The sequence below is a fragment of the Pagrus major genome, chromosome 22 (assembly GCF_040436345.1).
Source record: "Pagrus major chromosome 22, Pma_NU_1.0".
Taxonomy (NCBI): domain Eukaryota; kingdom Metazoa; phylum Chordata; class Actinopteri; order Spariformes; family Sparidae; genus Pagrus; species Pagrus major.
Window position 1 is genome coordinate 3076823 of NC_133236.1, and position 27955 is coordinate 3104777.

Below are 27955 nucleotides of genomic sequence, written 5' to 3' on the forward strand. Positions count from 1 at the left end.
TGTCGGTCGTGGGTTTGATTGGTTAGCATGACTGTCAGGATTGCAGCCAATCAGAGGCTGGGGAAGACACAGAGCAGACAGCAAAATAAACCAATGTAGCTAGTATCATGGCCGGACTGGAGGATCATTGTGACATTATCGGACAGCTTTTTTAAAGATGGCAAAATGCATGTTGAGATTTTATGAAGGTAGATTTGTGTCTTTATTATTCAATCAAAAAAAAGGTTGCTTCAATCAAAAAATATATTTTCAAAGAAAAAAACCTTCACTTCAATCAAAAAAACCCATTTCAATCAAAGAAAAAAAGTGTTTGAATGCAAAAATATAGTTGAGACTCAAAAAAATGCATTTGAACACTGTTTTTCTTTGCTTGAAAATGTTTTCTTTGATAGAAGTGAAGGTTTTTTTGTTTGAAGCAACTTTTTTGATTGAAGTATTGTTGTTTTGTGTTTGGGCCATATTATGGGTAGGACATTTGTGTCTTTATAATTCAATCAAAAAAGAAGTTGCTTCAAACAAACAAAAAATATTTTCAATCAAAAAAATCACTTCAATCAAAAAACAAACCTTTTCAATCATAGAAAAAATGTTTTTGAATGCAAAAAAATATTTGAGACTAAAAAAATTGCACTTGAACACTTTTTTTGGATTGAAAATGTTTTCTTTGATGTAATCTTTTTTGTGTTTGGACCATGTTATGGGTAGGACATTTGTGTCTTAATTATTCAATCCCAAAAAAGTTGCTTCAATCAAAAAAAAATATATTTTCAATCAAAGAAAAAACTGTTTAAATGCAAAAAAAATAATAATAAAAAAAATCATTTGAAGTGTTGTTTTTTTTATTGAACTTTTTTCGATTTGAAGTGATTTTCTTTCTCTTTTTTTTGAATGAAGTGAAAAAAGTTTTGAAATCGTTTTTTTTTTTTTTTTAATCATTTTGACACAAACATACCGCAGTGGGCGGGTGCTTCCCCATTGGTCAGACATGTTTGAGTGACAAGTGTCTACACCAACGACGTCTTTCTGACAAGCAAGTCATGGTCACCAGCAAGCCAGGAAGCAGTGGTGGAATTGTTGGTAAGTAGATAAAACCGTATTAAAATGATTGGTGTCATGTTATTAGCCTACTCTGTTTGATATTTCGATTAAACATACAGCTTGCTAACTTAGCTCACGTTGACTAATTTGTGTGATGGTGTTAGATATCTAACGCCTCATATTGTCAGGCAAGCTAGCAGGGTGCACTAACGGCTAATTGAATTGTTTATTTCACTTAAGTAACGTTACAGAGGCTTGCTATGTGCTAGTGCTATATTGTGTTATAATACGTAACGTCATTAGTGGTCAAACAACAGTCCACAGGCCAACTGTTGCCCGCAGTGCTGCCTGTTTAGCAGCAACAGGTCATGCAGAGCCTGAGTCTATCTTCTCACACAGCCCACAGGATTACAGCTATTTGACTGTCCCGCTCTCTCTCTCGCTCACGGGTAGTGGTCTCCCCACCATCACACATACAGGCAGTCAAATGCTCACAGACACAGAGGCAGATGCTGTTATTTTGAGAGCGGGACATACATATGCTAGATATATATATATATATATATATACATATATATATATATATAGATATATATAGATATATATATATATAGATATATATATAGCGTACACTTAGCCAGATATTTTTTTTTTTTTTTTTTTTTTTTAAAGTAGCTAACTAGCTAAAGCCTTAAGTAGCTGAAATTAAGTTGTCTTGTGTCTCTGTCTGCAGCAACACACACACACACACACACACACACACACACAGACAACGATAGCTACCTACATTAACTGCAACATCTTTCCAGGCAGCAGATGGACTAATTGTTTTTCCTGTTGATCAAATTATGTTTTTTTAGGCCAAGAACTCCACTTAAACTTTTTGGAACAGGATTGCTTATTAAAGGTAAGAATGGATGGGTGGATTTTATTTATGGTTGCTGAAGAGGACCTCAGATTCAAACATTAGTGTCTGGTGTATTGTAGGTCATAACCATTGTCACCACAGCCATCTTTTCTCCCTCCCATTTAGAAAGACCGATACTATACATCACCTCTGCTGCTGATTCTCCATTTTGGGGTTGTGCTCCCCATTATCTATTGCAGGTAATGCACTGACTATCTCATACAAGTACACTTATACATGAATTTCAAAATTGCTCCTCTTATTCTGCTAAATTTTAATTTGCAGGCATCCGATGGCACAACAGCTCTTACTGAGGTTAAGGGATAGGTTGGTTTCTGTCATCAATAGAGTACCCATTGATTTTGAGTACCTCCTGTTTGTGTGCACTCAAGAGTTGCAGTTTATTCAAGCTGGCACACAATACATGGATATTCCCGCAGAGCTGGCTGATGGTCTGCAACAGTTGACTTTAGTGCTCAGTTCACATCTGTCACAGAATCCTGTTCCTCCACTATTTAATGATGTAGCCACCACTTGTTGGAGTGGGAATGTAGGACGGCCAGAACTACAAATGAGTCGTGACACACTACAGACGCTGCTGGATACCTCTTTACCTCTAGTTCATTTAGCAGAAATGCATGGCATTTCACGGTCAACCCTTTACAGAAGAATGAAGGACCACAACATGTCAGTGAGGACATGCTATTCTGTAATTTCTGATTAAGAATTAGACCAGAAAGTCAGGGCCATTAAGGCAAGGATGCCGCATGCAGGCTACAGAATGGTCAAAGGAAGTCTCCAAGCAATGGGCCTTCGTCTTCAATGGAAAAGAGTGAGGCTGTCTTTGCAGCGTGTAGATGGTGCAGGTATCATTGCCAGGATGATCCAGCTTCGTTGCATTGCTCAACGAAGCTACTCTGTCCCTGCTCCCGTCTCTCGTCCATGTTGATACAAATCATAAACTGATAAGGTAAATTAATGTCTTGTCTGGCAGAACTTATTTTACGTTTGTATGACGTTGCTTGTTGACCAATTTACTGTGTTGTATGATGTGGGAGTTCTACATACATGTAATACACAATGAATTATATATTTTTTCAAATGCATTTTTTAAAGGTATAACATCGTCATCTTTGGAGGAATAGATGGATTTTCCAGGAAGGTAGATATTTCATTTTCTATTCATTCACAACATATTTACCCTTATGAACAACTCCAAAACATACATGGTATGCATCTACCGCTTTCATAGATTTTGTATCTGGACGCAGCAGCTAACAACAAAGCAGCAACTGCTTTTGGCTCCTTCATGGAGGGTGTTCAGAGAAATGGATGGTCCTCAAGGTATATATTCAAATTGCAGGAGAAATAAAAGAACGACGTGCTGCTGTACATTATGAAGTTATGTCATATATGGGGGGGGGAAGCATTTGCTTTTCTTTCAGAGTGAGAGCTGATCAAGGGGTGGAAAATGTCGACATAGCCAGGTGCATGTTTACTGTCCAAGGAACAGGCCGTGGAAGCTTTATTGCAGGCAAAAGTGTCCATAACCAGAGGTAATTAAATGAACTTGTCGCATCTACACTTGACATCTGCTTTTTTGATAATCCTTCTCAGAGTGGAGGAGTAAGCAGTGCTCTGCTGCTTTACAACAATAGACCATTTTTTATAGCAGCTACTTTGAGAGAACTGAAGGTAAACTTGTATTTTATTAATGTGACTAACAGGAAGCATTAATTACATTATCAATTTGTGTCCATTTGTTGGTCAATCATGTGTCAGTCTGACCAGATGTTGGTTTACCCTCTTCTGTCAAGATGGCTGCTTTCAACAAGCTCCATGGTATGCTGGTTATAGTTGGCAGTCATCTTTTACATTGAACAGTGGTCACAAACCTTGGCACAGATTTCAGCTTTCTCTCTCCTATACTCTCCATTCCTGATTGAAATTTCCTGGTGTGAACTGGTGGACACACACACACCAGCATAAAAGTGGCTGCACCACCAAAAAGCCATAAATGCCATTTACTTATGAACAGATAGCACCAGTGTTTCTTTTTCTAACAATTGTCTGTCTGCCTTTTTTCAGGGTGGAACGCTTATGGAGAGATGTTTGGAGTTCTGTAACGTCAAAGTACTACAATGCACTACACAGCTTGGAAGAAGAGGGCTTCATTGATCTGTCTAATGCGATCCACCTCTTCTGTGTGCAATATGTGTTCGTAACCTCGTCTGCGGTCAGATCTACAGCATTTCACAGACAGTTGGAACAACCACCCGATCAGCACAGAGGCAAACCTTACACCTCAACAGATGTGGAACAAGTGGTCATTTTTGATCAACAATGAATACGTCTAAGGATTTTTAAACCCTAAAATGATAACTAGTGTTGGTCTTTCATTTCCACATTGTGATGTTTCCCCAAACCATATTTTATTTGCCATAAATCAGAAAGATAATGTATGGAATGTGTGTTGTGGACCCCTCAAAGCTGCTGATCCTGCTGCTGCTAGCTGTCCATATGAGAAAAACATTCATAAATTATGATTAAATGATAATTAGAGCATTAAAACATAATCTTCAGGAAATGGTGATTTTGAGGAAAACTTGCAATGATGTAACAGAATATGTTTCATATAAAATGTAAAATTGCTTCATATAAAATTCCCATATAAATATGTAATTATACAGCAGGGGAATAAACGTAAGGTGACAGCACAAACAGCTGGCTTTACTGAACATTTATTTTATATAATGATTTTTAATTATCTGTTTTCGGTAAGTAGAATCATAACAATATGTAGGTCGAAACAAAATCCCTCTCTGATCAGCTGTGTACACATGATGATACAGATCAACCTGACACGTAAGGGGCTCTTCAATTCAGTGGTGCAGTGGTAGCACACGTCTCTCAACTGGGACATGTGAGTTCAAGTCTCAATCTTTGCATTTTCCTTCTGTCGCTTCCACGTCGATTTGCCAGCGTTTAATCGTCTGTTTGAAAAATGACCTAAGAAAAACTTTCATTTCAGCACCTCTATTGCCTCAAATAGATGACAGGATGAACCTAAATGACCACCAAACGACGCTGAAGTTATTTTCCGATTCGTCAGCTTCCGATTCAACCCGATTCGGTTCGTAATGTACAATGTTAATCAGACGTGAGAAAGACATCAAAATGTTTGCTGGGTAATCATATCTGTATGTACACACATCTCTAAACATGAAAAATGCATAAACAGAAGGAGCATCAGACCCTCGCATCCTGACGAGAACCACTTTAATTCAAATTATTTTATTGCTGGATCAAAATACAGAACAATAATGACCTTACAGTAGATCCTGAATCGTCCTGCCGCCACATAGGAAGATTTGAATAGCCTAATCAATTAAGTTTGCTGCCTGCTTGTTGTGTGTAAAAACGATCAGTGAAAAATACAGTATATTCAATATAACAAGAATATTTAAAATGAACATTATCATATGACAATGAATTACATTATCATTATAGGCTCAAATAATAATAATTATTATTCTTATTATTAACAACAACAATTATTATAGTAACAAAAGACTATAAATTTAACAAGATTTTTAACACCTCTATGGCACTTTCTGGTCTCTTCAGTGGTCAACACCTAATGTCAAATGTCAGACTTATACCCACCCTTCTCTGGGAAACAAGCAGAAATGCAAAGAAATACATCCCTCTTTAAATTTTGCTTTATATAATTTTGAGCACAGTGTATCAGACACATGAGAGCAATAGCAACTGTCCAAACATTCAGAGCTTTTGAGTGTGTTGCCAATTGAAATTCTGCTGTCATGTTATCAGTTTCTGCTTGTTTCCCAGAGAAGGAGGGGGTGTCAATGCTGGTATACCATTAATTGTACAGTATATCTCAGAACTTTTCTATATGCAAGACCATGGTAGCAAAAATTAAGGAAAAAAAGACATGATTGCAAGAAAATAACAGAACACCCAGCAGACAACAGGAGACATTTTGCAGGAGTGGTGATTACTAGTAGTCTGAGAGGATCAGGGTCGTACTAAAATTAACTGACTAAACACATCAGGTTTAGTAAAACAAAAAGTTAAACTCTATCAAACCTGGAACCATATCGGATTGCAATTTCAAGGTTGGACTTAAATGCATCACTATCTTTCAGATGTGCTGTGGGGAATGTTATAGTGGTGCTGCATGCACTTACAACAGGGTAGCACACTATGTGCTTTGGCATGCGTTCAAGACAAGTGTGATCGAACAGGACTTTGATTTTGAAATTCTCCCTTTCTGAGACCAGCAGGTGTCTGTGAGCCTGCCCTGTGAGCCACTGCATCACTCGAGAAACCGAGAGCGGTGCTCCATTGTCTTCTTCATCAGGCTGACTGGTGTCCCCATCTTTACTTAAGCATAGTCAAATGCAAGAAAATGGTGAAAAAGTTTCATATTCAGTTTGATGGATGACATTGACATTGGTGCAGCTCAATTGATTTGAAAGCAAAACGTGATTTTAGGAAAATTACCAAAAGCAGGGGGAGTAAGCTGCACTAGTAGAACAAGCATAAATTGCACAGATTGACATGACAGTGGCACCCCCTGTAGGTCGCTCATGTAGCGTACCCAGACTCCCCACAATGTCTGTGATTTACTTGCATATGACCTTAAACAGCTGCTGTAGACATGGAGTAGCTCTGCTACCAACATGTAAAAATGTAATGCCAATACATACCCTCCAGCTCGAGAAGGAAATCTTGAAAGAAGTTCAGTATCTGCGTCTCTGTCCTTTGTTTTACTGAACCTGTCTCGCTCATCACTGGAGCCAGGCTGGAGATGATGTAATGTGAATCAACCTTAAAACAATAAAGTACATTGGGCTGGTTAGTTTGGATTGCATCTTAGAAGTCAAGACAGACAAGAGCATAGCCAAAACCAATTATATTTAGCACACCAAACAGTATGAGACGTGATATTTAAGTGGGAGTCTAATCCTAAAATTTCACGCATTTCAGACAAACGGAAAGTCACTTGCCATTAGATCACGAGTAAAATAGTAGGGCGAGGAAATAATGAACCACTTTAAACTGAACAGTAGAGTTATTATAGGTCGGAACCACCAATCAAAACAAAATCCCACCCCATAAATTGTCTAAGAGGGGGACTAAAATGGCTGTCTCTCAGCTGAAGGTAACACAGAAAGCCATCTCCAAGTGTGGGGTGTGAGACAGGATTTGGACTGGTTTTGGGCTTAGGCATTCATGTTACTATTTTATAAATGTGGATGCTATATGCAGATTTTTATTTTACTGTGTAAAGCACTTTTAATCACTTTGTGCTTAAAATTTGCTATTTCAATACAGTTGCCTTGCCATAGGCTCGTTAGCAAGACTGTGTTTTATGAGCACCCGTCTTGTTTATTTTACCTTGTCATCATCCCCAATCACGAAAAGATTCCGACATTCCTTGGGTTTCCTTTGCATGACTGACAGTAGTTGGTAGAGTTCAAGGCCTTCTCGCAGTTGTTGAAGCATTGGTGTACGCTTCGTGGTGGCATGTAGCAAAACAGCAACAAAAAGAAGATAGACATTGGACATTAACTTTAGTGCCTATCTTACTGCAGACTTTTTGAAAATATTGCTGAATCCCATATTTGTGCGTCAAACGATTGTACACAAGGTTTAAGCACAGATTTGTGCGTATGCACTGGTTGTGAATGAGGCCCAATGACTTTAACTTGTCATCTGTAGAACATGGCTGGCTCACTGCACCTTGGTAAAAATCCACGAAACGTTTGGTGAGCTATAGAAAAAACAATGCATACCTTACTATGCTGTCTTTGTGCTCCAAGGTGATGGGGCCCGTATATCCACAGTTGAGAATTTCGTCTGTGTACTGTGTCACGTCAGTTGCATTTTAAATCTGAAAGCATATTTTCCAAACATAACTTCCAGAAAAAATATTTTTCACACAAGACTTTCATAATGGAAAGGATATGCGCTTGAGATTTCAACACACCTTTTCGATTAATGTCGACATCTCTGCATCATGCACATTTTCTTTTGTGATGTCCTTCAGCGTCCCGGTCACCAGATACTGGTAACACCACTCTTGAAGAAAGCTTGGAGGCGGTCCACCTTGGCCAAGGCTAACTGCAAATATTTCACCAGCAACTCTGGATATAAGAGGGGGAAATAAAAATGTGATGCTATGACAACATTATGTATTGACCTCCCTGTTCATTCACACCATTACCATGGATATATTTTTTTCCTCAATTATCTAAAAACTATGCTAGAGAAAGTTGCTTGTTGAAAATACTTCCATGTGAGTATATTCCTCCAGCAACAAGAGTCAGTTTGCCATCTAGGCCAACATCCTCTGTTTACCCCATGTGGTGAAGGCTGAAGGAATATAATTTAAATATGAAAGTGAATATTTAGGTTAATTGTGACTAATTTATCAATCCATCCCAAAGATCACATTCTTCAGACTAAAACCACCTTGTGAGATCACAGTGACCTTAACCTTTGAACTCCAAAATCTAATTAGTTCAGAGTCCAACTGGACCTTCTGGCCACATATAATCAAATTCTGCCAAGCTGTTTGTCCTGAGATATCCAGTTACAAAGAGTAGGAAGTACAACACAAGTCCTTGCTTGTGTTGTAGGAACTCTCAATGTACGTCGCTTTGGATAAAAGCGTCTGCTAAATGACATTGTAACATTGTACTAAGCCGGATAAGATAAATACAATGCACGAGGTGAAAATGGAATGGCCAGGAGCCAATATTTGGAATGGTTACTTACTATGTACCCAAAGTCACAGAGTCAAAGTGTCTTAAGACAAGATATGTAGAGGTGTACCATGAGCAATATCTTTTTAATGTAGTCTATTCCTCTAGCAGTGAGTAGTTGTACACACCATTATAGTATACACCATTGTGTAAATGCAAGTAAATAAGTAATACTGTTGGTTAATATGAGAATATGAATAAGAGTAACAAACTTAAAATAGTTTTTGTCCAGGTCAGTGATGGAGTATTTTGGGATCTTCCCCTTCTTCCCCCCTTCAAAGAGGCGCGTCTCTATCCCAGCAACCATCTCTCTCTCAAACCAGAGAACAGCCTCAGTCACAGGGTTTTATTGTTGATTTGGAAGTATTACACACTTGTGACTGGCTTACTACTTACCAGACAGGAACTCCTTCCTTAATGCCCCGGTGTCGATGCTAGCTTCTCCTATGAAGGTAATTTTCAGTTTGTTCGCTGGGCCTCCAGTCTTCTGGCGCTGCCAAAGCTTTAGACCTCTCTCCAGCATGTTGTCCATCACTGTTAAAATAAATTATTGCATCTTAAAAATCTAAAGATATTTTGGCAGCAAAATCCAAGTTTCAAGATCCCTTTTCTTTTTTTTACCATGAGATGTCATCTATTGGATCTTGTGTTGGTTCTTGCAGATCATGGGGACTTTCAGGTCCAGCATCTGGGCTCCATACAGGACTACAACTAAGAATGGAAGTTACAATGAATTCCATCTAATCACAGCAAACTAAAAAATGTGATGTTATTATATGCAAAGGACATACACCACTTGTCTGTTTTATTTATTTATTTATTTTTTTACTCTTAAGCACATTGAGTCTGCACCAGTCGCACGAAATGTGCTATATAAATAAATGTGACTTGACTTGACTTACCTTGTTCCACAGATACTGGCGTGGAACTCAATGTCCTGGATTGGGAAGTATTTGTTGCATATCGGGCATTTTGTCTTACTTTGCTAAATGGGAAGATGTATGGACAGGATTAGTTCCCATTTTTATAGCAACCCTCTCAGCATAAATGGTAAATGGTAAATGTTCATTTGATCATTTATGGTTTCACTCAAAATCAGGAGTAATAAAAATATAAAACATTATATTATTATTGCAATAAATATTATTCTGTCCTACATAGAACCATACCTTGTTCGATGGTGGCACTACATCTGAAGTCGCAGGAACAGAAGAATCAAGCTCCTCATCTTCTTGCTGAAAATGCAGCCAAACAATGTGTCAGATAACTAGATAACACTCTGATTGACAGTTGTCAGTCATTTAACATTTAAACAGACCAAGAGTTGTTTAATCTAAACAGCAAAATGAAATTTTTTAAACCAGGTTTTCTTATAGTTATGGTTATTTTCACTCAGACTTTTGTGGATGCTTAATCAGACACTCGGCTTTGATATAATATATGTATTTTTAATATTCAAATTCATGTTTCCAGGGGCTTTTTTAATTTATTATGACTACACTTTATTTTCTCATCATGATGTTTCTGTTTATCTTATGCCAATAACAGACATAGATGATAACAATTAGAGAAAAAAAAAAAAACACCATTTCGATTTTGGGACAGTTTACATTGACTTCGGGATGGTTGAGACCGTTTTTCAGGAATGTTCAGGGACAGTTTTGAAAAAAGTTAGTCTGGAGGCCTGGTGGCAACATTCACCTTTCACTTGCATTAAGTGGAAAAATGTGACAAGAAAGGCGTCTCACCTCTGAATCACAAAGAGTTGTCCGAGACGTCCCTTGCACATGAAGGACCATTTTGCACTGTGTGCATGTAGCCTTTGGCATGAGACTGAACTCTGGAGCATCCACTGGCAGTGGTGCCAGATCAATCTCCTCTTGGAGAGGAGCAATATATAACATAAACTTGTGAGGCGCTTCTGAGAACAGAGCCAGTGTATCCCTCTGACTCTAAGGCGACAGCGGTCATTCTCCTCCTTCCATGTCCACCTGCAAATTCAAGTTTTATGGGAATTAAAAGTAGTGCCAACCAAGTATATTAACATCAGTGTGCTGAGCATGGCATTCAGCCAGTGTAAGTTGACCCATTCATGGCATAGTTGTGAAAAATAATGGCATGAGGAAAAGTATTATCGACTGTAATGATAATGAAATCGAGGACAAAAAGTTAAAACGTGCACAATCAGGTGTTCTGCATTATAATAATCTACAATGTCATGTTTCAGAAAAATATATTAGATGTTTTTATTTTTAGATACGAGCCTCTATGACATCTCTTCTTGAGTTAAACTCTAACATTATTCACTAAATTTCCCATATCTCCTTGCGGCAAGTTTGGTTATCACATTATGATCACTGTACACATGGATGTGCCCGCTTAAAAAAAACCCAAAAAACTGTCAAGTCAGTATTTTCGCACAGCTTATTTTGGGAAACTCTGGAAACTCCTTTTGAACTCGGAAAAGCCTTGTGTAGTGCAGGGCTCCACACTATTTAAAGATTCTATTCAAATAGCCTTATGTTAATCTAATGTCTTGTTTAACATACCAGCTGCTCTGTATAGAAGCCATCCTCCTTCAAGACTTGCCATTTTCGGGTAGGTGCTCTCCAGTAAAGTGGACAACTACAGTAATAAAGACAGAACATTTCAGGAAGGTATATCTGTAAAAATCGATCGTGGAGAAGGCAATGATAGAGGAGGTAGGGGGAGATAAAGAAAGAATCTGCTCCTCACCTCTTCATGGCTTAAGTCTTTAGTGATCGAGAGAGTCCTCTTTCCCAGCCCTGCCTGTAGTAGCTCCAGTTCATCTTGTGTGGTCGGGGTTGTTTCTGCTTTGTCACTCAATAAGAAAAAAGCCATGTCAAATCCTTTCCATGGTTTATGTTTCTTGTCTCTGTGTTTGTCTGCAGATTTTCTTTTGAAAAATCCAGGGAATGATCTGCAAAAAAGTTAAAAAATGTGAGACCCCTGTTTGTAAAACAGATTTGTAATATTTTACAAAAAGGGGTCAGTAAAAAATGAAATTTGCATGGGATGGCTGTGTATGTGGAATAACATCTCACAAATCCCCTACAACCCGCATGGCTGACATGAAAAATAAATGCACTACTGCTGGCTGGCTACACTACCTGGACATCTCGTTTTGTACAGTTGGAGGAGTAGGCATGTCCTGACTCCTCTGCCTGGGTTCTTCTACGGCGCGATTGAGCACTGACAGAAAAGTCTGCGCAGCGGCAGTGGCTGCCTGCTGGTCATACTGGGATGAGAGATTAGATCCTAAGTTAACCACTGTTATCAACAATAACACCATCAATCACTTTAGATCAGAGGTCTCAAAGTCAAGGCCCGCGGGCCACTTGTGGCCCGCCGGCCGACATTTTGTGGCCCCCGAGTGGACATCAGTATGTAATGTTAATGTGGCCCGCGTGTCTTTACCAAACGCGCTTTGGCCCGCATGGGCTACCATAGCAGGCAGCCAGCCAGGTTGCTAGGAAACGCAGCAAGCGGAGTGACACCAAGTGGAAGCGTAGCGGTCCTCATTCATCACATCATGTCCCTCTCAAAACCCACTGGGAAAAGAAAGGTCGACGATGACCACAGACAATTTCATGAAAGGTGGGAGTTAGAATATTTTTTTGTTGAGCACAGGGGAACCCCTACCTGCCTTGTATGTGCTGAAAAAGTTGCCGTTGTCAAAGAATACAACATCAGACGCCACTACTTAACGAGGCATGCCGAGGAGTATGCGAAATACCGGGGAGATGAGAGGGAGAAGCGAGTCACAGACCTAAAGAAATGTTTCACCTGGCAACAAACTCTCTTTAGGAAAACAACCGACGAGGCTGATAAAGCAGTCAAGGCCAGCTACACACTGAGCGAGATGATCGCTAGGGCAGGAAAGCCTTTTACAGAAGGCGAGTTTATTAAGGAGTGTATGTTGCAGGCTGCGAGTATTGTCTGCCCCGAAAAGAGAGCTCAGTTTGCCAGCATCAGCCTGTCACCTAACACAGTGGCAGAGCGTGTTACCGAGCTGTCAGGTAACATTTATGGTCAGCTCCGTGACAAAGTCAAAGACTTCCGTGCTTACTCAGTGGCCCTGGATGAGAGCACAGACACCACTGACACTGCCCAACTGGCAATATACGTCCGTGGTGTAGATGATAAGTTTCATGTAACGGAGGAATTACTCAGGGTTATCCCTATGTGTGGCCAAACCACTGCGCAGGAGATATTCCGCCAGCTGTGTGATGCCCTCTCGGATGCTGGTCTGTCATGGAAAAGGTTGGCTGGGATAACTACAGACGGAGCGCCTTCAATGACAGGGAGGAAGAATGGACTTGTTGCACTTGTGCAAAAAAAATTGGAAGAGGAGGGTGTGAAGGAGGCAATCGCTCTGCACTGCATCATCCACCAGCAGGCCCTAGCCTGCAAATGCCTCAAGTTTAAACACGTGATGTCTGTTGTGGTGAAGGTCATAAATCGACTCAGATCTAAGGGCTTAAAGCACCGTCAGTTCCGGGCTTTTCTGGAGGAGATCGAGTCATCGTACGAAGATGTTCTGTACTTCACAGAGGTAAATATTCCTTGTTTACATCTCTACCTTCTCTCGGTCTGTTAATATTTCTTATATTCTCTGCCCCACCCCTCTCTGTCCCCCCTCTGTCTGTCTCAGACTCACACACACACACACACACACACACACACGCACTCACTCACGCACACACACACACACACACACACACACAGTGGGGGGGCACCACCAGATGCGCATTTCTCCTTGCCGCCCGGTCAGCAAGCGCCTCGGACCCTCAGCTGTGTGTCTGTGGCTATGTGTAGCCCGAATGTGTGTGTGTAGCCTATGTCAATGTGTGTGTTAATCTCTCTTGCGCTCTGTGAAGATGAATAAACACAAATCGCGCACCGCGAGCCTGGCGCAGAGGTGCGCGCTCTGGCTCATCTGGCACAATCGGTTAACGGGGCCGAAAGGAAACTGGCTCCGCTCCGCGGCTATTTCAAGTCCGAAGTCGATGTTAAACACACGTTGTTATTGATATTGTAGCGTCAGACCCGACGTAACTACAACATAACACAAACTTATCTGACAGCTCTCACTTCTTCCTCTGCTCCTTCCTCTGCTCCTCACTCTCTCTCTCTCACACACACACACACACACACACACACACACACACACACACACACACACACACACTTCTCGTCTCTTTTTAGCTGATTTTTTGTTAAGTGTTCTTTTTCTGTTAGGTTACTGTTATTCTTTCTTTTTCTTTTCCTTCTCTTTCTTACCTGTTAGTGTATGAAGACAATTAATTTAATTTAATTTAATTTGATTTCAGGTACGCTGGCTCAGCAGAGGGAACATGCTAAAGCGGTTCTTTGAGTTAAGGAATGAAGTGAAAGCCTTCATGGAGCAGGATGGGATGGAGGTTCCTGAGCTAAGTGACCCAAAGTGGCTCATGGACTTCGCTTTTCTGGTCGATATCACACATGAGCTGAATGTGCTCAACAAGAAGCTACAGGGCCCAGGCCAGCTGGTCAGCGCTGCCTATGATAATGTGAAAGCCTTCTCCACAAAACTGGTCTTATGGAAAACCCAGGTCTCTCAGAAAAACCTCTGCCACTTCCCAGCATGCAAGGCACTTGCAGACAAAGGTACACCATTCAGTTTTGAGGAGTATGTTGAAGCCATTGTGAAGCTACAGGAGGAGTTTAATCACAGGTTTGCAGACTTTAAAACACACAAGTCCATCTTTCAGATTTTTGCCAACCCCTTTTCCTTTGATGTGGAAGATGCTCCCCCTGTGCTTCAAATGGAGCTCATTGACCTACAGTGCAGTTCTGATCTCAAAGCAAAGTTCAGGGATGTGAATGGGAATGAAGAGAAGCTTGGACAGTTTATGAGAGAATTGCCCGCCACCTTCCCTGAGCTGTCCAGGATGTTCAAGAGGACCATGTGCCTTTTTGGGAGCACATATCTATGTGAAAAGCTCTTCTCCACCATGAACTTCAACAAGTCCAAGCACAGGAGCAGACTTACAGATGCACATCTCCAAGCCATACTGAGAGTTTCAACCGCCTCTTCCCTCAAGCCAAATGTGGCTCAGCTGTGTGAGAGGAAGCGCTGTCAGGTCTCTGGCTGCAAAAAGTAGACAAGAGAGTCCTATGTTCTGAAGAACTGTTCATTGTTCACTTTAAAAAAGAGACTTGTTCTTACTTCCCTGGGTAAAAAAGGTAAAATTAAAATTAATTTTTTTTTCAGAGGAATTTATGTTTATAATTACTGTTCATGCACTTTGAGATTGTTGACAGTGCAATACAAATTTAATAATAATAATAAATGTCTGTTGAGGAACTGTTATGTAACAATAAAAACTGTGAAGGTTGGAACAGTTGTTTTCTAAAAGGTTAAATTAAAAAAAATATATTTTTTTTTTTTCAGAGGAATTTATTTATGTTCTGTTTATGCACTTTGAGAATGTTGTAGAACTGTTGATGAACTGTTAATAAATATTGAGAAAATTGGAACCGTTTTTTTTTTTTTTTTAATACTAAACACCCTTTTTAAGAAATACTTGAGTACTTGTGGCCCAACCTCAGTCAGGCTCCCCCTCCAGTGGCCCCCAGGTAATTTGAGTTTGAGACCCCTGCTTTAGATGAAGCAGGTAGAGTCTAAAAAGACTAATAATTTTTTTTTTTTTTTTAAAAGATTAAAAAGTGTGAATATAGTCAATAGCAAGTGGAGTGTAACCTGAGTATGTGATAATTGCCTTGCCATGAAGACATGCACAAGAGGTGATGTGTTTACTATACAAGCCATCAAAATTGATGGCTTGTATAGTAAAAGTAACTATACGATAGGCCTGGGCGATAAACCGAAAATTTACCGATACCGAAATTTACGACGATAACCGACGTCATTTTGCCCATGTCGGTATATTCGGTGTTTAAAAAAAAAAAAGAAAAGTCGTTTTTGTCTTGTTTGGCTGTGTGTGTAGGTAGGCTACCGGTATGTTCATGTCCCTTTAAGACGCTCGGTTGTACTACGCATACAGCGCGTGTAGTCACGTGACTCCATCCAGTCTGTTACAAGAAGGGAAAGAGACGGTGAGACAGAGAAAACGGAGCACGCCGGGTCAAAAGATGAAGCGGCTGCGGCTGCTGTCGAATCTCTTTATAAGAGACTGTATTTTTAATACTTTGTGTTTGAAGGAAATTTAAGTTATTTTATACTTTTAACATGGATTAAAGTTCTCCGTCGCTACGACGGATTTCCGTCATTCAAACTTCACAGAGGCGACTTGAGAGATCAAAGCAGATCAGAGAGCTGTTGGCTGATGTTTATTGACAGATTGTCACACTCTACAGCCAATGGTATCGTTAACAGCATGTGCGCGCCTGACCAATGACAGTGCAGTGACCCATACAGGGTGGGATCTCAGCACGGAGCGGCGCTAAAGTTTAGCTGCTTAGCTAGCAAGGACTCGTCACGCTGCTAGTTATCAGCTGAGTTTAGTCAGCACGTGAGAACCCGTCTGACACGGAGAGTCTCCTGTTGTGTGCTACATGTGTGAAATAACAACTGTAGTCTGGACTTTGTCTGCAGTGTATCTGTGTAAACGGCTTCATTCAGCGTCTCTCCGTCCCCTCTGAGTTACCATGGTTACAGGAACGTCCTGAAACTTTATAATGATCAATAATAAGCTTTTGGTTAGTTTGACTGTACAAATACTTACTTATCGTTCATTTATCGTTATCGAGGTCAGTTGCTCAATATATCGTGATATTGATTTGAGGCCATATCGCCCAGCCCTACTATACGACACTATTGAGCAGTTATAATTGAGAGTGCAGCAATACCTGTATCGATATCAATACTGCTTATCAATACTTCATATAATTTGATGCAAAAAATAAAGTATCACATAAAGAAATTAATGTGTCATGCCTACAGAGCACAGCACCTAGAGACACCAAAACTTAGGCCAAGCCGGGACCAGAGTCCTACATTATCAATCAGCATTGCAATAACATAGAAAAATACAACTTCAGACAACTTTCACTCACACACCTTCTAATAAAACATCTTACATAAACATGTCAATAAATCAACACTGAATAAGGCAAGACTTGTAATTGGTTGACAGGACAATACTATATGATATTAGAAATCTAAATAAATAAATACTAATTAAACAAACCATCTTGTCTTCTTTTCCAAGGATTTTCATTAAACTAAGAGCTTTTGTGTCTCAACTGAATGCCAAATTTACCAGAAGGATCATTATTGGCACAATACTTTAAGCTAGTAACTACTTGTACACTATGTCAGACAATAAGCATCACTTCATTCAGTGCCGGCCCTGACCAATTTGGTGCCCTAGGCAAGATTTTGACTGGCGCCCCCTTGCATCGCAGTCAATTTTATAATTAATTTTCATACACTCACACAGAAACTACATGTATGTATTCTATTCGATTTTATTTCTTTTAAGTCAAAAATATCACATCAAATAAAAACTGAAAAAAGAAACAAGTGATAAATTAAGAATACAATATAAATAAGGTATTGCACAAACATATTAAAGAATATTCTATTTACATACAAAATAAAAACAGTCTGTATTCTTTGGGAGGAAACCTTTTGCAGCAGAAGCAGTGCAAGCTATCATTCTTTTTTGAGTACATCAGCCAGCTTCTTTTGATTTTTCCCCACTGACTCTGGTAAAAAAGTCATGTGGACACTTTCTCCCATCTTTGTTTTTGGGAAATGTGTAACTGTTTTTTATTTGAAATGGTCCTCTGTGAACTAACTCCTTTCTTACTTTGTCAGTTAGAAGAGATGGCCAGTCAGCAGGGTCTATTGGTGCAGCCTTTAGTCCTGATGCTGTGTCACTCTGGTGTGCTGAGGTAGAGGGGACAGGAGCACCTGATGCTCACTGGGGGTGGTGGTGAAATATTTTAAAAGTGCATCTGAAGAGAGAAGAGAAGTATATGTGACCACTGGATGTTACAGTTTAATAAAAAACAGATGCTTGGTGTGTGCTATACATAAGACTAATATAGACTAATAATGAAAATACGATGAGATTCATTCAACTTTATCGTCATTGCAATGCAATTCAGTCTAACCAGAGTGCAAAAAGCAGTAAAGTGCAGTGCAGTGATATATATATATATATATATATATATATATGTATATACACACACACACATATATATACATATACACATATATATATATATATATAGATACACATATATATACACACACACACACACACATATACATGTATATGTATATATATATATATATATATATATATATATATACATATATATACATACATATGTAGCCTATGAATGATATGGGAAAGTAGTATTAGCATTAATACACTTTAACAAACATAAACTGTGAGACAATAAACCAAAGGCTTACAACTGCCCTATTACTTATACAGTGGATGGAAATCTAATAGCATTTTAACTGATATACAAGCAGGAAAACACAGCCAACAGGTTAAAATAACACCTGAACAGGCCTAACGTTAACTTTCCAAATGTCCCTGATGAATTTAAGGTGGAGTAACATTAACTTACATCGACTCAGCTATTTACTGATTATTAAACAATGCTACCGAATCGTCCGAAGTAAGCTAGCAAGTTAACACTCTGCTCCAACAACGTAACTACGATCATTAAACTATTAATTTCATTCACTTCATCACATTGACGTTACTGTACCTCTTTCTTTTTCATGTTTTGCTTCCTCTGCTTTCCTTCTTCTCCTTCCCTGGGCGCCGGATGGTTTTAGCCTTTTGGACATTGTGGTTCCGCTACGGTACTGATAAACCTCTCTTGGTCTTTGGGTCACGGTCCGGTCAGATTCAGGCAGCTCGCCCTCACAGAGGGGCACAGTGCAACGAGCCAGGAACCCAGAAAAAAGGCCTCTCCATTATTTAATAGGCTTTGCAATAAGGTTATGTTGCTGTGGGCTTATATAATATTTCGAAATAATATTAGTAATAGCACTGGTAAAAAATAGTTTTTTTTTTGTTTTTTTTCTTCCCCGTTTGCGGCGCCCCCCGTGGATGACGGCGCCCTTAGCATTCGCCTATACTGCCTATGCCCAGGGCCGGCCCTGACTTCATTGAACTGCCAGTTTTCCATGTGGAGTTGTGCGGGACATTAGGTGCTACTAAATAATGCCTGACACAGCTAGTTTGCGCACCGAGCAACGGAATATATTATATGTTACCGGTGGTATGCAACATTATTTTCCATACGGGATGGCATATGTATGTCCCGCTCTCAAAATAACAGCATCTGCCTCTGTGTCTGTGAGCATTTGACTGCCTGTATGTGTGATGGTGGGGAGACCACTACCCGTGAGCGAGAGAGAGAGCGGGACAGTCAAATAGCTGTAATCCTGTGTGCTGTGTGAGAAGATAGACTCAGGCTCTGCATGACCTGTTGCTGCTAAACAGGCAGCACTGCGGGCAACAGTTGGCCTGTGGACTGTTGTTTGACCACTAATGACGTTACGCATTATAACACAATATAGCACTAGCACATAGCAAGCCTCTGTAACGTTACTTAAGTGAAATAAACAATTCAATTAGCCGTTAGCGCACCCTGCTAGCCTGCCTGACAATATGAGGCGTTAGATATCTAACACCATCACACAAATTAGTCAACGTGAGCTAAGTTAGCAAGCTGTATGTTTAATCGAAATATCAAACAGAGTAGGCTAATAACATGACACCAATCATTTTAATACGGTTTTATCTACTTACCAACAATTCCACCACTGCTTCCTGGCTTGCTGGTGACCATGACTTGCTTGTCAGAAAGACGTCGTCGGTGTAGACACTTGTCACTCAAACATGTCTGACTAATGGGGAAGCACCCGCCCACTGCGGTATGTTTGTGTCAAAATGATTTAAAAAAAAAAAAAAACGATTTCAAAACTTTTTTCACTTCATTCAAAAAAAAGAGAAAGAAAATCACTTCAAATCAAGAAAAAGTTCAATAAAAAAAAAAACAACACTTCAAATGATTTTTTTTTTTTTTGCATTTAAACAGTTTTTTCTTTGATTGAAAATATATTTTTTTTGATTTAAGCAACTTTTTTGGGATTGAATAATTAAGACACAAATGTCCTACCCATAACATGGTCCAAACACAAAAAAGATTACTTCAATCAAAGAAAACATTTTCAATCCAAAAAAGTGTTCAAGTGCAATTTTTTGAGTCTCAAATATTTTTTTGCATTCAAAAACATTGTTTCTATGATTGAAAAGGTTTATTTTTTGATTGAAGTGATTTTTTTTTATTTGTTTGAAGCAACTTCTTTTTTGATTGAATTATAAAGACACAAATGTCCTACCCATAATATGGCCCAAACACAAAACAACAATACTTCAATCAAAAAAGTTGCTTCAAACAAAAAAAACCTTCACTTCTATCAAAGAAAACATTCTCAAGCAAAGAAAAACAGTGTTCAAATGCATTTTTTTGATTCTCAACTATATTTTTGCATTCAAACACTTTTTTTTCTTTGATTGAAATGGGTTTTTTTGATTGAAGTGAAGGTTTTTTTCTTTGAAAATATATTTTTTGATTGAAGCAACCTTTTTTTTATTGAATAATAAAGACACAAATCTACCTTCATAAGATTTCCACCGCGCTGCAGCAGTTAGGTGTTTAGTTTAATGCAGTTTAATGCTGCATTCATGTGGTGTCTGAAGATCTGAGTTCCCAAGTTGGCAAGTCGTTGTGTTCGTTGTGTTCATGTGTCTATAAAGTCGTAATGTGGGAAAAACATGGATGCTACAAAAGAAGATGACTTATATTTTAATGCTCAGACATATAAACAACAAGTTGACGATTGTTTCCAGTTCACACACACGTACACACACACCTGTGCCTTTGAAATAAGGCCTTTTTTACATAGAGGTCCAGCTAAGTAGCGTGTGTAATAAATATACATATCAGGTAAAGCAATATTCTAGTGGTTATAGGGAATGTACAGGTGCAACAACGGACAAAATCACTAATATGAACTGGAAACAATCGTCAACAATGGTTTATATGTTTGAGCATTAAAATATAACTCATCTTCTTTTGTAGCATCCATGTTTTTCCCACATTACGACTTTATAGACACATGAACACAAGAAACACAACGACTTGCCAACTTGGGAACTCAGATCTTCCGACACCACATGAATGCAGCATTAAACTGCACTTGTCTAACCTTTTGGCAATCATGTTTTTTCGCACTTCAAGTGTTAACAAAATAAAACTATTTCCATAAAATAATGTATATGAAAACCATATATGTTTGTCAATGTTAAAAATGTGAACACTTACCTCGTCTATTGATGATAGGATTGCTGTTTCCAGTTCTGCATCTGACACAAGTCTTTTTCGCCTGAGTTGGTGTTGAGCACAGCATCTTCTCACTGACATTTCCAAGCATCTCTGAACACCTAACTGCTGCAGCGCGGTGGAAATCTCGGCATGCGTTTTGCCATCCTCAAAAAGCTGTCCGATAATGTCACAATGATCCTCCAGTCCGGCCATGATACTAGCTACATTGGTTTATTTTGCTGTCTGCTCTGTGTCTTCCCCAGCCTCTGATTGGCTGCAATCCTGACAGTCATGCTAACCAATCAAACCCACGACCGACAGCAGGTATTAGCCAATCAGGGGCAGAGTAGGGCCGGTTTCTGGGTGGAGAGGAGTCCATAGCAACCTGATAGCAACGGTCTGGTCAGAAACCATAATGACCATTATCCATTTTTTCCATTTTTCATGTGAGCACAAAATTGGAAATCGAAAAAACAAATCGTTATCCGTTTTTTTCATTTTGGTTCTGGAAACAAATACTGAGAATAGGAGTCGTTTTTTCGTTTTTTTATTTTTGGTTTTATTTTGAAAAATGAATGAACGAATGATACACTGATTGCTTTTGCGCCTATTACACATGTTGAATCGGTTGCTCATCGGGTTTTTTCCTTTTCACGTATCCATTTTTGCAGAGCTAGCCGGCTAGATAGCAGGAGTACTTGGGGTGTCGCATTATACTTATAATTTTATAACAATACCCATAATAATTTGGAATATTTTTAGTTTTTTCTTTTTACTTTTATTTTTCCCTCCAAACTTGCTGCACCCCCGCACCCCACCCTCCGGCACCACCTCGTGGCCACCCAGGGGGTCCCGGTCCCCATTGTGAAAACCTGTGGCCTAGGCTATTTCATTATATTTTATCCAGACAATGCATAGTAATAATTATTGCATTTGTCTATTTCAAAGATGTCAGGGAAGAGGCAAATGAGCATTCTTTCATGCTTTGCTCTGAAGGATCAGCTCCCTAAAAAGGTGGCCAGGTCAGAGGAGGAGACTGTGGAGAAGGCAGTAGAGGAGGCAGTGGAGGAGACAGCTAGGGTGTCAGTAGAGGATGAGTCAGTGAAAGAGACTGTGGAGGATACCATAGAGGAGACAGTGGAGAAGTCACTGGAAACAGGGAAAAAGAGAGGAGTAAGTGGAGCAGCTACCTATAGGTGTTCCTTTAAGAAGGAATGGTCAACCCGATGGCCATTCATCACAATGGGAACCACCAGCTCCTTCTACTGGTGCTCAGTCTGCAGACAAGAGAACTCCTGTGCCCATCAAGGCGTGAGGGACATAAGCAGGCATGTGGAAGGCAAGGGACATCGAGCCAAAGAACAGGCTCTAAACTCAGCCAGCAGTGTTGCACAGTTCTACACACCAGCAACTTCTGTTGGAGGCATGAGTGTACAAGAGGCCAAGGTACATAGCACAGGAAAACCAAAAGGCTGGTGGCAATGTTTGATGAATTGCATTTTCCTTCAAATTGTTGGTTGTATTACCATGAAAACTTATCTAATGTTTATGAGTTATTTAATCAATTGTTTCTGTTGCAGACCAGGAGAGCTGAGGTGAAGGTTGCAGTTGCAATGGTGCAGCACAATGTTCCATTTGCCATTGCTGACCACTTCAGCCCCTTGTACAAGGAATGTTTTAGAGACTCCCCCACGGCTCAGAGCTTTAAGAGCGCAAGCACCAAAACAACATGCATCATAAATGAAGCAGTGGCACCACATTTCAAAAAGGAACTGGTGATGAAGATGAGAGAGAATCCCTTCACACTTGTCACAGATGGCTCAAATGATACTGCTATGAGTTTAACAACTACCAGTAATTTGTATGTTTCTATCCATTTCTACATGCACACTCATACAATTTTTGAACAACATGTAGGTTTAATTATGCGCCTTATTGTTACAGGTCTAGAGAAGATGAATCCCCTCACAGTGAGAATATTTGACACCAACAAAGTTGTGCACAGATTCCTAGATATGTGCACCACCAGTGGGCAGAGCTGTGGCACTGCTGAAGTGATTTATAAAAAAATCAATGACACCTTGCAGGAAAGCAACATCCCTTGGAGAAATTGTGTAGGTCTCTCTATTGATAATGCTCCTGTAAATACAGGTGCCAAAAATTCAATTGCAGCCAGAATGCTGAGGGAAAATGGCAGCATTTACATACATGGATGCCCCTGTCATATTATTCACAACACTGCCAAACATGCAGGGCAGAAGTTTTTGGAGGTAAGTTTAAACATGTACACTTTATATTACCAATCTGTTAAGTCCAATGCCAAGTAAAACAGTTTGCTGTATAGTGTTGTAATAAATCTTTGAATTCATGTATTGCAGATATCCAGATTTGATCCAGAGGATCTGACTGTGGATGTTGGGCACTGGTTTAAGGGAAGCACCAACCGTAAAGGTTACCTGGCAGGTTTGTGATTCAACCAGCTCTACAGTTATACAACAAATTGCAGACATTTTTAATTTGTTTGCTATTGATGTTATATATATATTTTCCAGAATTTTGTGACTTCCATGGGAGCGAGTACATGGAAATGCTGCTGCACATTTCAGTGCGATGGTTAAGCCTGGAGAGGTGTATTACACGAATTCTGCGGCAGTATGGGCCACTTACCAGCTATTTTAAGTCTTTAAGTATGTTGCTTATTTCATTGACAGTAGTACAGGTGCATTAAACCAGACTAAATATGTACTTTTAAGCACAACCCGTTTTTATTTACAGATGAGAAACAACCAAGGCTTAGAAGGCTGGTGGATGCATTTTCCAACCCCCTGACTGAAGTCTACCTCCTCTTCTTTCAAGCAACGCTTCCAATGTTCTCCACACTGAACCTCCTCCTCCAGAGAGAAAGGTCTTCCATCTTCTAGCTCCATGGAGAGGTAAAATGCAAGGGTTGGGCTATCCTGCTGCCAAGTATGTCTGCTTATTTTTCATTGGCTGATATGTCCTTTTTCAAGTAATACATGGAAATCTTTTATGAACTACAAATTTGCAGATGACGAAGTTCATCATGAAACTGTGTGCGAGGTTCATGAAGCCGTTAGCACTACAGGGCCGACAAGTCCATGACATCCTCTACAAGGACCCACTAAACCAACTGCCAGGTAATATTTTCAAGTCTCACATAAGGAGATAAACCTGTATGCTCATTGACCTCAAATATACTTTTTGGGAAGATTGTTGTTTTGAGTTGGGTGATATCTCTGATGTGATGGAAAAGGCATAAAATGTATGTAGGTATAAAATTTATATGTAGTCTATGGGTAAAATAGCATGCTTACATAGAGGAATACCTTCAACCACTTGCACTTATTGTGCATATCTTGCTGAATCTATGTGCACTTACTGTTTGTCTGTCTAGTTTTGAGTTAAAGTGCTGATTGCCAAGTCAAATTCCTGTGTGTCTACCTGATGCATTTGGCGAATAAAAAGTGATTTTGATTCTGAGATATTGTTTAAACTACCTATACTTAATTTGCTTTATCTCTTTCTGTTCTCTGTCTGGTAGGAGAAAAGCTAAATGTTGGCTTCACCACCAGAGCTACCCTCAACAGGCTCCTTGAGGCTGGAGACATCACACCTCAGGAGGTGCAGCTATTCCAGCAGGCAGCACTGGCGTTTCTGGTCAGGGCTGTGGAGTATGGAATCAGCAAACTCCCCCTGAAGGAGGCCCTTCTGAAGCATGCTAAATTCGTTGACGTGCAGCAGAGGGCTGAGTGTGGGGTGGAAGATGCCCTATACTTCGTAGACAGGCAAGAGTTTCCACATTTTCTAGGATTTCAACATATTGAATACTTTGTTAAGTTTAATTTTGATCATGGTCACAAAATAAAATCCTTAATCAGTTCTTTACACATGGTGCTCTTTTTAGATTTCAGGAACTACTTCCTTTCCATGGGCCACAGGAACAGGACAAGGTGAGTGAGGAGTTCCTGGAGTATCAGCTCATGGATATCCCCATGCCCCAAGATCCCACCACCTTTAATGTTGAGGAGTTTTGGGGGAGTATGTCCTCAACCAAGAGCAAGGTAAGAAATATTTGGCACCACATGACATACACATAATTAATTGAAATAATAAAAGCAAAGTATTTGAGTAATAAAGGCCCTTGGTTCCTTTTTTCAAAGGTGACCGGATTGAGCCAGTTTGGGAGGCTTTCTAAGATAGCTGCATTAGTGTTAGTGCTCCCTCATTCGAATGCAGACGCTGAGAGGGTTTTCTCCACGGTCGGACTGAACAAGACCAAAACTAGGAACAGCTTGGCACTAGATGGAACTCTGTCATCCATCATGACAGTTAAAATTTTTTGTTTATGCTTCAAATTCCAAATGGTTATGTCAAAACATGGCCTACTGTACCTCCTAACCACCTAACATGTCTGCAACCTGAGAGTCTGCATGTTGCAAGTGTGATATGATATGAAGGATGTTCCTGTTTGTCCATTATGAGTGCTTTCTATATTTCTGACCCTGATTAGGAGTAGTGTTATAATATAGCACTACCATGTAGAATTACCATGACCTGGATGACTGAGAACCTTCATCAACAATATCTTGAAAAATATTATTTAATACCATTTTCAATTGCACGGGAAAACTGAAACTGAAAAGAGGAGAGCAAAAAAACAATATCGATACTGCAAAAAATGAGCAATAAAAATAGTAGAAAATAAACAATATAATAAAAAGGTAAGAAGAAGAGCTAGAGCAGAAATAGAAATAGAATTGCATAAACATCATATGTACAAATATAAACAGGTTAATTATAAACAGTGTGGGAAGTGTATTGTTATTAATAAATAATAAATACGATTATGAAAATTGCCCAGTTAGTGCAAACCAAAATGAGAAATGATTATCTAATAGTGCACAACTAATGCAATCAGTATGCTAAAGTCAATCACATCAAGAATGGGGGTTGGCGCTGAAGGTGAGGTTCGCCCAGGGCGTCATGCAAGCTAGGACTTGGGGTTCTTGCCTCTAGGGCTTCCGTAGTACATGGATCCCAAGTTCCCTTGATGAATGGACTTCCTCTCAAAAGTGTTGCTCTGCCTGCTGTGCTGTGATTAGAAAATAGAATATCTATTAATTGGGGATCCTACATGTTTAAAGAGCATTTTACCTCCCAGAAATATTACAGTTTAAACAGTGACTGATATTATAATTTTTTACTTTTCTTTTTTTTTTTGCAAGAAACACCTGGCTGGCCAAATCAAACCTTATGATGGCCTGCAGGCCCCATTTTGGGCAACCCTGCTCTGAACTGTTAAACATTCTTAAAATAATAATAAAACGGAAAAGCACCACCAAAAACTCATCCACATCAGGAGAGGATTTGGCCTGACACAGGGGGTCTTAATCCTGGACTAATGACAGTTAAAAGTATTCCAGACTGAGTGAAAACGAGTAAAGGTTGTGCTGCTGTGGACTGTGAGATGTTGACAGTGTTAATGATGATGATGATGATGATGGTGAAGATGAGAATGTATGAGCTTGCTGTCCACGTCGCTGAGTTCTAAGGAAGTCTGAAAGGATGAAGGTGATGTTTTGAAACACACGTGACTGAGTGGATGATTTCATCAAATTTCATGTATGTAACCAGTATGTTGACTACTATGTATTATAAAATAATAATAAATTCTTCCTTTCTATATTAACATCGGTCTGCACTCAGATGAAGACTGCACATTTATGTCACAATTATGTCAGTAAATGTGCATTGTCCCTGAATGAATAAATACATAAAGTAGAATCATGAAGACATTACTGTATCTGTTCAGACTTAGGCGGACCCTGCTGATCAGAAAAGTCTTTAAGTTTAAAGGGACTTCCCTAACATCAAATGTTAGTTAACAGCATTTCAGGATAAAAGAAAGAAAAAAATCGAGGACACAGAAATTACAGGTCTGCCTCTCCACTAGAAAATTACTGAGCCCCCTTAAGTCCATGGCAAGAATGTTTTTCAGGACTACTTTTGTGTTCCCTCGTAATACATTTTTGCATTCCCTAGCAATATGTCTGTGTTACCTCACACTACTTTTGTGTTACTTTGGAATATATTTTTCCTTCTGTTTTTTCTGAGCTGTGTTATTATGAATTAAAAACACTCCCACTTCTTCAGCCTCTCCCTCCAGTCTTCTGCTTCTGCAGTCACTCATCCTGCAAAGCCGTTCCTCGCTGTTGTCTCTGGGCTCATTAGGTAGAAAGCACAATCTGACTGGCTGTCCACTGCCGTTAGGCTGCCCTGCGGCTGCCCTGCTTCACCTAATGAGCCCAGAAACACTGCAGCGGCGACAGCTAAAGTGCCGGTGTGCAATGGCTTACAATCCACCACAACAGCTCTACCACTGGCTGTTTTTTTTACAAACCAACCATGAGAAAACCACAAGCACAACCCATTAACACAAGACAACCACTGAACATACAGTTGGGAAATAGCATGCTAGCTAATTAGTTTCTTTTTTTGTGGTGTGGTTGAATAGTAAATTCATCATGGCCCACTATTCCCTCCATCCCTCTGCGGGACTTCCCTTGTAATCATTTAGCATCCAGCAGACCCAGATGCCTAATCACTATCACGGCCGAGCAGAGGGTGGACCCAAAATGCAGGACACAGATCTCAGGGAAGACAACAAAAACTTTATTCCAAAACCATGGTCAAATGTGGTCAAACTGTACAGATGTCATTTAGACCTGGCTGGGATCTGATCACAGTGGCAGCCAGGCAAACTTCCCAGTGTGGCGACAATGTATGTGATTAAGCCTGCAGTAAC

General features: G+C 39.7%; 2 protein-coding genes and 1 pseudogene across 3 annotated transcripts; 2 read left to right on the forward strand and 1 right to left on the reverse strand.

Moving 5' to 3' along the window:
* Nucleotides 1-6049: 6049 nt before the first annotated feature.
* LOC141018399 (G2/M phase-specific E3 ubiquitin-protein ligase-like) lies at nucleotides 6050-9271 on the reverse strand (annotated as a pseudogene).
* A 3061-nt stretch (nucleotides 9272-12332) lies between these two features.
* On the forward strand, nucleotides 12333-14906 carry LOC141018400 (general transcription factor II-I repeat domain-containing protein 2-like). The gene is made up of 3 exons (XM_073493358.1): nucleotides 12333-12357; nucleotides 12441-13315; nucleotides 14094-14906. Exons 1-3 carry the CDS (start codon nucleotides 12333-12335, stop codon nucleotides 14904-14906), a joined length of 1713 nt encoding a protein of 570 aa, XP_073349459.1.
* A 6094-nt stretch (nucleotides 14907-21000) lies between these two features.
* Nucleotides 21001-27302, forward strand: LOC141017604 (uncharacterized). 2 transcript variants are annotated; one of them, XM_073492307.1, is made up of 9 exons: nucleotides 21001-22990; nucleotides 23074-23399; nucleotides 23508-23592; nucleotides 23682-23816; nucleotides 23905-24034; nucleotides 24179-24287; nucleotides 24692-24935; nucleotides 25055-25211; nucleotides 25311-27302. In XM_073492307.1, the coding sequence occupies exons 6-9, from the start codon at nucleotides 24179-24181 to the stop codon at nucleotides 25554-25556; spliced, it is 756 nt and encodes a 251-aa protein (XP_073348408.1). In that variant the 5' UTR covers nucleotides 21001-22990; nucleotides 23074-23399; nucleotides 23508-23592; nucleotides 23682-23816; nucleotides 23905-24034; the 3' UTR covers nucleotides 25557-27302. The 2 variants fall into 2 exon arrangements, with proteins under 2 accessions (XP_073348408.1, XP_073348407.1); XM_073492306.1 differs by having other exon boundaries at nucleotides 21001-23399.
* The last annotated feature ends 653 nt before the right edge of the window (nucleotides 27303-27955 follow it).